Source organism: Macadamia integrifolia, chromosome 10, assembly GCF_013358625.1.
Source record: "Macadamia integrifolia cultivar HAES 741 chromosome 10, SCU_Mint_v3, whole genome shotgun sequence".
In the NCBI taxonomy this organism is placed as follows: domain Eukaryota; kingdom Viridiplantae; phylum Streptophyta; class Magnoliopsida; order Proteales; family Proteaceae; genus Macadamia; species Macadamia integrifolia.
Window position 1 is genome coordinate 58,091 of NC_056566.1, and position 13,568 is coordinate 71,658.

The 13,568-nt window shown below is 36.8% G+C and overlaps 1 protein-coding gene across 1 annotated transcript in view; it reads left to right on the plus strand.

The window, feature by feature from the left end:
* The first annotated feature begins 928 nt into the window (after positions 1–928).
* The window catches only part of LOC122091530 (myosin-9-like), a 26,399-nt gene continuing 13,759 nt past the window's right edge, over positions 929–13,568 (plus strand). The window contains exons 1-24 of the mRNA XM_042661540.1: positions 929–1,754; positions 2,602–2,730; positions 3,339–3,482; positions 3,592–3,737; positions 3,817–3,973; positions 4,075–4,133; positions 4,606–4,765; positions 4,885–5,034; positions 5,142–5,278; positions 5,367–5,513; positions 5,633–5,734; positions 5,844–5,901; positions 5,987–6,088; positions 8,437–8,474; positions 8,670–8,796; positions 8,884–9,054; positions 9,222–9,353; positions 9,456–9,565; positions 9,766–9,826; positions 10,118–10,295; positions 10,524–10,729; positions 10,817–10,936; positions 12,057–12,155; positions 12,385–12,701. Of these exons, the coding sequence (XP_042517474.1) occupies positions 1,752–1,754; positions 2,602–2,730; positions 3,339–3,482; positions 3,592–3,737; positions 3,817–3,973; positions 4,075–4,133; positions 4,606–4,765; positions 4,885–5,034; positions 5,142–5,278; positions 5,367–5,513; positions 5,633–5,734; positions 5,844–5,901; positions 5,987–6,088; positions 8,437–8,474; positions 8,670–8,796; positions 8,884–9,054; positions 9,222–9,353; positions 9,456–9,565; positions 9,766–9,826; positions 10,118–10,295; positions 10,524–10,729; positions 10,817–10,936; positions 12,057–12,155; positions 12,385–12,701 (3,053 nt within the window). The 5' untranslated portion in view covers positions 929–1,751. The remainder of the gene's footprint in view (positions 1,755–2,601; positions 2,731–3,338; positions 3,483–3,591; positions 3,738–3,816; positions 3,974–4,074; positions 4,134–4,605; positions 4,766–4,884; positions 5,035–5,141; positions 5,279–5,366; positions 5,514–5,632; positions 5,735–5,843; positions 5,902–5,986; positions 6,089–8,436; positions 8,475–8,669; positions 8,797–8,883; positions 9,055–9,221; positions 9,354–9,455; positions 9,566–9,765; positions 9,827–10,117; positions 10,296–10,523; positions 10,730–10,816; positions 10,937–12,056; positions 12,156–12,384; positions 12,702–13,568) is intronic.

Below are 13,568 nucleotides of genomic sequence, written 5' to 3' on the forward strand. Positions count from 1 at the left end.
ATCAATTTTGCTCCAAAAGGTATGGCCTCATAGCTGAGTCCATAACAAAACATGATCTAAAAATAAAAAAAGGGAGGGGGATCATCGTCAGGTTGCGTAGCCCGTACACCAACACTGGGGTTAATGAGAGCATGTTTGGAGGCATCCAATAGGGGTGAGAATTTTCATTTCATGGGAGTATGCTGGTTATTTCACCTTTCGTGTATAAGGGCACAGGACCTCGTTGCTCACACAACCTCCTTTTTCCTATAAATAAATCCCTTTAAGTAATTGATCTGTTATGTTACGTAGATTAGTGATTTGACAAATTCGACCATTGAATATCGAGAGAATGGTTTGATTCTATCACTTGCCAGAATCCATGCGTAAATTCAATCATATACCCTCGCATTTATTTTCATGCATCCTTTGGCAGTGCTAGATTTTAGAAATTTTAATTTAGGGCGGGTGGGCAACAAATCATTGTCTGGTCACATAACCCCCACATTAGCATAGGGACCAATGAAAGCATGCAGAGAGGCTTATACATGGATGTGATTTTTTATTTCATAGAAGGTTAATTATCTCTAGTCTTCAGGACTTCTTCAAGAACTCAGCATTATCTATTCTTCCGGTCTTAGATGATACTAAGCACCTTATCTCTTATTTTGATGTTTGTGAATTTTCTTGTATACTCCAAGAGCTGCTAATGTTATAGCATATGCTTTAACAGAAGGGTTTAGTCTATTACGAATAGGACTGTGTGACCTAATTCCGATCCTAGTTTCGATTGCCCCCTTAGTTGCGGGTCATCTGTATTAATCAATAGATATCCTTTCTACTAAAGAAAATTAGGGTTGAAGACAATTCCAAATAAAACAGGAAAAAGGGTATTAATGTCATTAGGGGGAGACTCTTTATTCCACCATGCTTGCCATGCGTCTGTTACTTCAGACAAAAGGAAGGATGAAGTTCCATCTTCCCAGCTCTCATGCCAGAACGCGTCCACAACTGAATGATTTACGCGGCGAACCGATGTAACACACCAACGGTCAATAGGCAATTTACACATATACTGATACGATCGGGGAGTTCAGTCAGATTTAAGAAGCTTTTGTTGTTATTAGTTTCATCTTAAACCTCATACGTTATATTTCGATTCAGAAAATTTCCGCCAAAATTTCTTCTATAGTTAGCAGAGGATTACGTGGCATAGAAGAGAGAGAGAGAGCCCAGAACGTAGAAGACTTGAGTTAGCAGCCACGAATCTCCGACAAATTGGCGACGGAACACTTGAGAGAGCGAAATCGAAGGATCCGAATTTTAAGGTCTTTTGAAGAATGTCATCATCTCCACAAACTGATCGACACGAACACAGGAGAGACAGTGGAAGAAAAACGAATCAGAATCGCTTGATCAGAAAATTTTGGTGCCTCAACGGATTTTTTTCCCGTCCGATACTCTTCGTTTCGCCTCGTTTCTTTCCCAGGCTTTGGAAATTTAGACCTAAATCGTCTTACAAGACGGAATTTGATTCAAAATGGATATGGTTTGTTGTTGTTTTTATGGAAATGCTTGTAGATGTTGATCGGAAATGGTATCTTCCGTTCCATGGAAGAAGGTCTCTGATGGAGAAATGGATCCGAGGAGCTGAATGTACGATATCTAGCTTCATTTTTTTCTTCGGTTTCTGGAAGAAACTTGAGTGGTCAGAGCCGATCGTTCTGGAGCAGGGAAATTATACGTAGCTTTGGTTTTTGTTGAAGAACATAATGGTATGTGGACCTTTGAAGTTTAATTTTACTTTCTGTTCCTTATGGAATGCGGCTTATAGCATGGCAGATGTTTCCCAACTGTCTTCCCTTACAGTATGATCAAAATGTTCTTCAATGAAATGTTACTGGTATTGGGAAGAATTAAAATCAGTTTAAATTCCGTACACAATTTTGAACGGTATTGGGACTTGAGCAATTGTCATGAACTTAAACAGTCATATGTTGGGTCAAATTTTAGTCACTAACATAAAACGTTGAGGGCTCCTTAAACTGTAACGAATGAATATTTGTTCCTTACTTCTATTTTTCTATTTTTCTATTTCTGAGAAAAGCAGGACTTAATAGATTTCAAAATGCAACCTTTGCATCAGTTCAAACAAAAATTTTAGATGAAAATGAATGACAATCTATTCTATTCTCTTTTTCTTCTGATTGTCGAAATTTTCATTTGTAAAGAGAATGCCTTATCTGGTTAGAGGACTCCAAGTACATTCTCTAGGACCTAGACTGGAGCACAGCAAGAAGTCAACTAAATTTTGAAACAGAGGGAAGTCATTGAAGAAAGCAGAACTGCAAAGATAAATAATTGTTAGATATAAAGATATAACCTTAAATTGGTTAGCTGCCTGATGATTCTTAGGGAATTGGTGGTCGAAGAAACTGGACGATCTGGAGCAAAGCTTCACGCATAATCATAAGTCATGTGCTGACCTTTATGTTGGTGTATATGTGTGATGGAAGTAGTTTTAGACGCATATTTTGATTTTTCTATCTGATCACCTTATTGAAATTCATGCCCATTTAATATTTCCCTGTACTTATCTACATAATTTCTTCATTGCTGCAGGGCACTCCAGTGAACATTATTGTAGGTTCTCATGTATGGGTTGAAGACCCAGCATTATCTTGGATTGATGGACAAGTATCAAAGATTAATGGTCAGGATGCTGAGATCCAGACCAGTAATGGAAAGAAGGTATTTTGAATTCTTATGCTCTCAACTTAAAAATTCTACATTGCTTAAGCTAAAAAATGAAGATTTCAATGGTTGTGCAAATGAAAATTTATGCATGCACCTAGCGTCTATTTGATTGGACTACTCAGCGAAAATTAAGGGTTTCGTTGATAGGTTCTACATGCCAGGTTATGAGGAACAAGCGAATGACCATTTTCCATGTTAAATACCTCCATTGATTTGTTTCTAAGTGCTTCATCTGTTCTATTTGCTTCACTATTTTTATCATAACCTTTCTTCATCCTTACTTGACAATTCCTAGCATCTCTTGCTTTTTCTATCTTGAGTTGTCCATGTTTCTGGGAACTTCCCCATTTTTTGTTTCTAGTGCCTTTTCTCTATGTTGCAATAGGAGTGGGGAGAAGATCCATATCATATTTATAAAAACTTGTTCAACACACTGCTTTGAAGATTAGGTAGCCTCCCTTTGTAGTTTAATCTCTCCCCCAACTCTCTTTCTCTCTCTCTTGAAATTTACGATCCTGAAATTAATATTATGGTTGTCTTTTGTGTTACGTGTTATCTTCGCTTAGCATAATGATTATTTTTTTCACTTTGTTATTGTTCAGGTTGTTGCAAACTTGTCAAAACTATATCCAAAAGATATGGAAGCCCCTGCTGGTGGAGTTGATGACATGACAAAACTATCTTATTTGCACGAGCCTGGAGTACTGCAGAACCTGGCAACTAGATATGAACTTAATGAAATCTATGTATACTCTCTACCATATTCATCTTCAGCTAATGCTTGTTCTTCATTGTTTCCTAATTAGATATTGTTGTACAAAAGCATAGATGTCCTAATATTTGATTTCATGGCAGACTTATACTGGAAACATTCTTATTGCAATTAATCCTTTCCAACGATTGCCTCATCTTTATGATGCTCACATGATGGAGCAATATAAAGGAGCACCATTTGGAGAACTAAGCCCTCATGTTTTTGCGGTTGCAGACGTTGCATACAGGTGATTTTACAGTTGTGGTTAAAAGAGTTGTTGTAGGAAATGATGGTCACAATTTCTAAACTGGATTAACTGCAAACAGGGCAATGATTAATGAGGGAAAAAGCAACTCCATTCTGGTAAGTGGTGAGAGTGGAGCTGGTAAGACCGAGACAACAAAAATGCTAATGCGTTATCTTGCATATTTGGGTGGCCGTGTAGCCACCGAAGGAAGGACCGTTGAACAACAAGTTCTAGAAGTAAGATAGTTCATTAGCTCAATATGGTGATCAGTCCTTATTTGATAAAGTTACATACCTACATTATGCTCAGATGTTTGTGCCAACTGATACAATTGCAGTCAAATCCAGTTCTTGAAGCTTTTGGAAACGCAAAAACTGTCAGAAATAACAATTCCAGGTAAGATACCATTTTAGTCATGCTATGAGATAATGTATTATGTTTATTTCTGTTTTCACACACCATGTATCACTGGGATCTTAATCAAGTCAGACTAACTTGTATCAGATAGTGATTCAGTCATATTTGTCTATGTAACACAACAATAATCAGGGATTATTCCATTACATCTTAACATTTTAAAGAACTGGCTCATGTATCTTGTGCTTTGTATTTTTCTTGAAGTCGTAAGTTCTCCTGCTGTTGGTAATTGCTTGCCGATTCTTCAGAGAGGGAAGCTTTTGGGTTGGGAATCACTGCCCCAAATCTTCTTCCCTTTGCTACTTCTGATACACAGTTTTGCTTGTAGAAGGAAAATAGTATTAATAACATAAACTACCTCTGGTTCATTTAGAAATGTTAGATTCATACAATTTCTCAAAATTTGTTACTGTATCCCTAATCAATGTTACCCTTAAATAAAATGGTGCAGCCGGTTTGGTAAATTTGTTGAGATCCAATTTGATAAGCATGGAAGGATATCAGGGGCAGCCATAAGAACCTACCTTCTTGAGAGATCTCGTGTTTGCCAAGTTTCTGATCCTGAACGCAACTACCACTGTTTCTACCTTCTTTGCGCAGCGCCACCTGAGGTAAATGTCATCCTTTTGGAGTAGTAGCTGTTGGCTTGATTTCTATTTAACTGGTCCATGTCTGTCAATTTATAATGTACAAATTTCAGTGGATCATGATTAAGATTTTTAATTCGCAGGTCATTGAGAAATATAAATTGGGAAATCCTAAATCATTTCACTATCTTAATCAATCAAATTGCTATGAACTTGTTGGTATAAGTGATGCACATGATTATCTTGCCACTAGGAGAGCTATGGATGTTGTCGGAATAAGTGAAAGAGAACAGGTATTTCCTTTTATTATGAAAAGTTTGTAAAGACTGCAGATTTCAATTGCTTTATAGCTTAACTGGGGGGGGGGGGGGCTTCTCCTCACTTTAATTCTTCCTCTCAGGATGCAATTTTCAAAGTTGTTGCTGCAATTCTTCATGTGGGTAATATCGAGTTTGCAAAGGGTGAGGAGATTGATTCATCTGTTCTGAAAGATGAGAAGGCCAAGTTCCATCTTAAAATGACAGCTGAACTTCTCATGTATGGCTGGTGTTCTGATATAACCTTCATAGTTTTATTAGAACCTTTAGATCTGCTGGTTACTGGTTTAATTTTATCATTATTTCAGGTGTGACGCTCAGGCCCTTGAAGATGCACTCTGTAAACGTGTTATGATCACCCCAGAGGAAGTCATTAAGAGAAGTCTTGATCCTCTTGCTGCAACAGTTAGCAGGGATGGTTTCGCAAAGACAATATATTCTCGCTTGTTTGATTGGTAACTCCCTGATGCACATCCTGTATCTGTCTGTACTCCTCTGGTCTTTAAAGTTGATGAGTTAATTCTAAGTAGAAAGCTGCAGACAGGATGCTAAGGGCTGTCTAAATTATATACAGGTTGGTTGATACAATTAATGTCTCAATAGGACAAGATCCTAACTCAAAATCTCTCATTGGTGTACTTGACATTTATGGTTTTGAAAGCTTCAAGACTAACAGGTAACTTCTGATATCGAGGAAGTATGGGATGTTATTGATATTGCATGTTTCTTTGTTTTATTGGCTCTAACAAATTCTGTACTTGACTTCTAATACTCATATTTTGCAGTTTTGAGCAGTTTTGTATTAATTTTACAAATGAGAAACTGCAACAACATTTTAACCAGGTTAATCATTGGACCATATTTGGTAAATTCATCCTTGGTTCAATATTTCCCTCTAATCTACTAGTGTTCATGATGTGTCTTTCAGCACGTATTCAAGATGGAGCAGGAAGAGTATACAAAGGAGGAAATTGATTGGAGCTACATCGAATTTGTTGATAACCAAGATGTCTTGGACCTTATTGAAAAGGTTTTCTCCACCTCCTCTTGTTGTCTTTTTGTTCCTTTATTACTCTCATTAGCATGGTACAAGAACTCGGTCGAAACCTGCAAAATTTCGCAAGTTTCGACCGTATCCCCAAGGGTCGAAACGATATGTCCTGTGAAGTCACGGGTTTCGACATGTTTCAATGTGTTTCGATGAAATTTTGAAACATGGGAAATTTTGACCAAACCAACTGGTACGACTTGAACCAGGTCATATACAAGTTAGTTTGAAAATAAACCCAAGCCTTCTTTAGCAGAATTCGACCCTCTCTTCTTAGTTTTTTCTCCTAGGAGTGGGAAACTTGGGGAAACAGTGGAGATTTCCATTTTTTGCCTAACAAAGTTGAATCTAATGGTGGTTCTTGCTTCATCTACATAAGAAAGACAACTTGGACAAAAAAGGTAAGTCTCAACTTCCCCAAAAATCAATTTTTTTTATAGAATATACTTGTAAATAGAGTAGAATTTTGTAAATTTTTTATATGTTACTTAGGAGGACCTGTTCTATGCATTCACGGTGGCCGAATTTTTTTTTGCATGTTTATGCTTTTTTTTTTCCTATTTTTGAAAATGCATTTACCTATAACATATTTCAGTCAACAACTTAGCGTAATGATTACCGAACCTTTGGTTCACCACATAAGTATGACTTTTTTTTTAGGAAATTAATGATGTGAATGTGTTAGAAATATCTAAAATAGGATGTACACAAAAAATCAGGAAAAAAAACATTGTTCGGGGGTCGAAACCTAAGTTTCCACCAAATCGGGAAAAATTCAATGGTTTCCTAGAAATTTCCCCAAGTTTCGACCGAAATTTCGGTCTCCCCAAGGTTCAAAACTTGGTCGAAACCCGATACCTTGAACGTTGCTCATTAGAAGTATGCTCCTAAGTCTTAGTTATATAGACATGTCAATTAAAATGATAATATGTTGAGAGAATTCCTCTTACTTGATGCTTATGTATATTTGCACTCTATATGTGGATATATTTGTATGCTTATTCAAACAATCCTTAATACTGGAAACCAGTGTTGGCACAAGAAGAGAGAGACAGAGAGAAGGAAGAAGAAGAAGAAGAAGAGAAGAGAGAATAGGAGCCACAAGTTTGAGAAAGAGAGGAGACTCACGGTTTGGTCAGAAGACCAAACCTTGATTCCTATGGTGCATTATATTTATATAACTTAATAACAAAATGGAAATTACTAGTATAACCCTATTACATAAAGCATTACTACAGAACTATGTACCCAAAATACCCCCTTTGGTAATACTAACACTGTAGGAACAATCTTAGCACTTATGATTCACTTCCTATCTCAAAAGTACAATTTACTTTAATATCAGAACTGCTTTTTATAACTTCATTATCAAGAGAGGCTCATCCTAACAATCTGGCAGAAGGAAACGACTAATGTTTCTTCTCCAAAAACTCACGAGTTAAGGTGTCAACATAACATTAATGTAAAAAAAGAAAAAGGGTACAAAGTTTGTGTGCCTTATGCACTTCTCTAGAATCCCAACCCCCAAAACCTGCCTATGCAGTTGAGTAATAAGCCCCATTGAAGAATAGGGCTTAGGATATGAGGTTCAAGGTGTGGACATTGGAAGAACATTAAAAATGTTTTGATGACTTTATGAGTCAGGTATTAGATGCGAGCAGTGAATCAGATGTTTGGTTGGCACCTGGGAGAGAAATTGTGGAGTTATAAATGAAAATTTGGTGGAATATTGATGCAACCATCAGAGCTGTAGATGATTTTTACTCGATGACCATCTGATCTTTTAGGGAGAAAATTTTCCTTTTTCAATTACTTTGGCATTGTGGGAGGAAATAAATAGAAGATTGTTTGAAAAAAGGGCAAGGAATGCTTCCAAAATTTGTTAACTGGTCCTTCATCATGGGGCGGCTTTGACTGAAAAACGAATTTTGATCAATTTTGTTGGAAGCTCTAGATTAATTGTTTTTCACGCTTTTTTACTAAAGGAATGGAAAAATTTTATTTATCTTTTGTTCCTTATGAGACCTTTCTAGCTCTTGCCAACAAAAAACAAACCTGGAAAAAAAGGGGGAAAAGAATGGAGTTCTGATTTAGCTCACTTTGCGACCCATGGTCCTAAATATGGCTGGTTCTAGCTAAATACCATCTTTAGGAGGCACATTATAACCTTTAGTTGTGGTTCCATTTTAACTCTTGCTGATTTCCTCATTGTTAATTCATCTGCAGTGCTTTCAATTCAGATATGAATTCTGGATGAACTTATTCACTTTGGTTTCAAGAATTTGCATACTGTAGCCTGTATGGATCTTAACCATGTCATTTCTTTGCAGAAACCTGGAGGAATCATTGCTCTCCTTGATGAGGCTTGGTATGCCAATGTTTCTTTTGATTTGTTTTTCCCAAGAATTCTTGGGGGAAGTGGGCCTCTATTCATTATTTATGTTGTCATAGAAAGACTAAGTCTTAAAAATCTGTTGAAGGAATAGATTTTTTAAGCTTCTCCTTTCAAAGCAAGAATGGAACTGGCTTTTACTTTTATTTGTTTCACTTATTCTATTTCCAGTATGTTTCCAAAGTCTACACATGAAACATTTTCCCAGAAGCTTTATCAGACGTTCAAAAATCACAAACGCTTCGTCAAGCCAAAACTTTCCCGTACCGATTTTTCCATTGCTCACTATGCAGGAGAGGTGAGTTTGAGTGCAGCGACATTAAATTTTTTGTAAGATGAGTTTCTGTTGCATTTAAATATCTTCACACTGTATATTTCTTTTCAGGTGTTGTATCAGTCTGATCAATTTCTAGATAAAAATAAAGACTATGTTGTCCCTGAGCATCAGGACTTGTTGAGTGCTTCCAAATGTCCTTTTGTAGCAGGTTTATTCCCTACGATCCCTGAGGAGACAACCAAATCTTCTAAGTTCTCTTCCATTGGTTCTCGCTTTAAGGTATTTCTTTTTCTTTGATCTTGTTAACAAGATAGATTTCACTTATTTATGTTTAGTAAAAGGCATCAATGTACTCATCTTTCAGATCAGGTCCCAGCAATACTCTTAACTCCCTTTTTTACTGTAAGACAAGTTAATCTGATCATGATAGAATCTGAATGATGCAGCTGCAACTACAGCAATTGATGGAGACACTAAATTCAACAGAACCTCACTACATTAGATGTGTGAAGCCAAACAATCTTCTCAAACCTGCTATATTTGAGAATGTCAACATCATGCAGCAACTGCGATGTGGTGTGAGTATAATTTGAAATCAAGTGTTCTTTAGATGCTTTATACAAGCAGCTATCTTTTTCCAGTAATTTCTGCCCCTTTAATACCTATTCATTGTTGTGTAGGGTGTTTTAGAGGCTATCAGAATTAGTTGTGCAGGATACCCTACTCGCCGTACATTTTTTGAATTTCTCGTCCGGTTTGGTATTCTTGCACCAGAGATCCTGGAAGGGAAGTAAGTACCCTCTATATAGCTTCAATTGTAAACTATGTCAGATGTTTCTCCTACTTTGTGGATGTTTGTAGTTGGTCACCTTGTAGTTCCTGGTCAAATCTGCTGATTTTACTTGATCATAGAGGATGTTCTCTTGTCTGAGTATCTTACTTGATCATAGAGGATGTTCTCTTGTCTGAGTATCTTTTGTTCCTGTACAGCTACGATGAAAAGATTGCATGCAAAAAGATACTGGAAAAGAAGGGCCTTGCTGGTTTTCAGGTACTGTGGCTGTCCTTAGTCATTACACTTGGTATATGAAGGCAACTTCTCTAGAAGTTGAATTCCCTTCCATGGCTGTGTAGTACACTTAAACTAGATACTCTAGCAAAGTAGCACTCGTTCATTTGGCATTCATCTCTATAGGATTACCAAGGACCTACTTCTTGTCCATGCAATCAGTACAAACTCAGACCATTCTGTTCCTTTTCTCTTCTTAATTTCCCATTAAATGATAGTTTGTGCTTGTTAGGGGTTTTGCTTATTTTAAGGGACTACCAAATGGTTTTGCAGATAGGGAAAACCAAGGTTTTTCTAAGAGCTGGCCAGATGGCCGAGTTAGATGCAAGGAGAGCTGAGGTACTTAGTAGTGCAGCCAAAACTATTCAGCGGAAAATACGAACACATATAGCGCAGAAGCAGTTTGTTGCATTGCGGAAGGCTTCTATCTGTATTCAGTCTTGGTGTAGAGGTGGGTCCATCTGAAAATGCTTACAAAACATTAAATTAGGTTTATAGTCATGCATTGCCACTCATTTTTATTGGTTTTGTTGCTCGATAAGGTAATTAGAAGCACATATGGTTATGGTATCAGCTTAGCCAAGTCATGCTAATTTGTGGCATGGAAATCTACAATATTTTTTCTTTTTCATCTTGAAAAAAAGGGGGGAAATTTACGTGTTTGCAATATCACCTGTAGGAAGAATGGCTAGCAAACTTTATGAGCTCATGAGAAAGGAGGCAGGTGCTTTGAAAATTCAGAAAAACGCTCGCAGATATCAGTCCAGAAAGGTTTACAACCGGCTCCGGTTATCAGTGCTTGCCTTGCAGACAGGTTTAAGGGCAATGGCTGCTCGTGATGAATTTAGATTTAGGAGACAAACTAAAGCAGCAATTGCCATTCAGGTTATTTACTTGACACTATAGAACTTAGAAGACCCATTTTGTTGTTTGCACTGCTCTCTCCTGGGAAAAATAATAATAAATGTGCAGGCCCAGTGGCGTTGTCATAGAGCTTCATCCTACCATAGGAAGCTTAAGAGGGCAGCAATTGTGTCTCAATGCAGATGGAGGGGAAGAATTGGCAGAAGAGAGCTGAGGAAGCTCAAAATGGTTAGTACTGGGGATTCTCGACGAGAAGTTGTAATACTTTTTTTTTTTTTTTTTTTGAATATTCTGTACCAGAAAATTTCAACATTTTTATTGTTTGATGCAAATTATTGGTGAGGACAGTTAGGGATCAGATGCTGGCTCCAATTGAGGGCATACCTGTGATGCATATATGACACATTTGACTCATTCCTTTTATGACAATGCATTTGACTGAAAGTAATGAACACTCATTTTTTGTTGAACTAATCTTGATGACATGTTTGGTCTAAGAGGTAAATATTTATATTTTTTTCTTGCTATCTATCTCTCATTAAGCATGTTGAATGAGGCATGAAAAAATGTCAAGCATACTCTGACAAATTGCCTTGTGGAGATGTCTGTGTATTAATTATAAAACCATATTAGAATTGAGAAAATATAGAAACATCTGAAGCCATGCAGTTATACATTAAAATTCCAATGTAAATACAGTAATTTTCCTTCGTGAGTTACGAACCTCTGACTTTGTAATTTCTGTGCAACACATCTATGTGCTCAAACTTATGTGAATAGTTTCTTTAGAACATGTATAATAAAACTTGTGTATTTTCCACATTACACATAAAAATAAGTCAAAATATAAAATAATACTACTTTTTAGATTTAGCATTTAAACTTGCCCCCAAAAAAAAATGTTTATTAAGCTTCTGATTAGTGTATTAATATGCATGTCCTTTCCTCAAAAGGGGAAGGAAAAAAAAAAAAGATGCATGTCCCATGAATGTCATATGTCAATCGCTTGCACCCTATGGGCATTCCCAACATGAAGATCTTCGTCATGATCAACTGCCCTTTAACAGAATGGCATTCACTTTTGCACAAGGTAAAAAAATGGTGGTGTGATTATGCTTTGTGACCAGATGAAAGATATGGTGTGTGAATGATAACTTAATGTGCTTTCATTCATTTTTATTAATAAAGAAGTGTCTTTTTTCAACATGCACATATATCTCATGAAATATTCAGTGCAAACCTTGCTTCATGGATATGACATATTTGAAGTGAATCTTTGAACTCATTTCATATCTTCACCTCATGTAGCCAATTTCAAGTACTGATGTGCATTTACAATTTTGTGAAGGCTGCAAGAGAAACAGGTGCACTTCAAGAAGCAAAGGATAAGCTAGAAAAACGAGTAGAGGAGCTCACATGGCGTTTGCAGTTGGAGAAACGCTTAAGGGTAATATTAATTTTGTGCATACAGTTTTTGTATTTTATGCAAAAGAGATTGTCACAATGTAATGTGCTTTCTATGTACACATCCGCCCAATACTTCACAAATTATGATTTGTAGCATTCAGATTCTTGCATCCATCAATCTATACTTGTAGAGTGTGAAAAATTAAATTCAAATTATATGATGCTTGATATATATTTCCTCTTACCGAGATCTTATATATTGTATGCAGACTGACTTGGAGGAAGCAAAAACACAGGAGATAACCAAATTGCAAAATTCATTGCAAGATATGCAGATCAAAGTTGATGAAACAAATGCTTTGCTTGTGGTGGAACGAGAGAATGCACGAAAGGCAATTGAAGAGGCACCCCCTGTTATCAAAGAGACTCCGGTTGTTGTCCAAGATACTGAAAAAATTGATTCTTTAACAGCGGAAGTGGAGAACTTGAAGGTAGTTCGATTTAGTCATAGTAAAGATGCCTTCTCTTTAATCATCAAGACGAGCATTGTGTTAGTTTTTACAGGATTTCAGCCAATGCTTCAAATGTCCAACATCTGCTTAACATATTTCATTTTAAAAATCAAGAGCAATAATCACTACTGAGAATTTGTCTGAACTAGCAGACTAATGATAAACATGAAGACAGTCAAGTGGTTCTATAAGGAGTCAATTTCCAAACCACATCTTTAGAGAGGTAGTCCTGGGTCAACTGGTTTGTCTGTCCAGTGATTGAGGGCCTTAGGGAAGAAGGGGAAGATCAGTAGCAGCGGGGAAGGATGGGAATCATAGACTCACACAGAGTGCAAATTCAACCAATTCTCACTCAAAAATTAATTCACTCTAACTTGTCCATCGGTTACAGCCAACATACAGAAAAGTAAAGACTCAATTAGAAACTCAACTGAAATAGTATCTAGCCTAAAGTAGGAAACTAATGTAAGGAAAGAAATCCTAGTTCCTACATTCAAATCTGGAAAATAAAAGGCATGAAATAAAAGACAAGTAAACTACTAATTTTATTTTCAACCCTTGTTGGACCAGAACCCTGGGCTGGACCGGTTCTTCTTGGCTCTTGGCTTCCAAAGATGCTTGTCCAACCAAGCAAGTGCAGCCATGTCTGCATCATCTAGTTTTCTCTCGTTTAAGAATTTTGCTTTTCCTGATACCTTTTCATGCTTTAGCCCATTAAAATGACTTCTCCATTATCCAAATTCCAGTTGCATCTATTCAACTTTTGATGGATGATACAGTACACAGAGTATCCCTGTCCTCCCAATATCTTGATATACTATTTTTGAAGGTGCAGTTCATTCATTAACACTAATGTTTTTGTGTATTGGTTTGAATTTTTTTTTCCCCCCACTGTAGGCATGTTAAGTGGGAATGGCATATAATGATATGACCAGATTTAC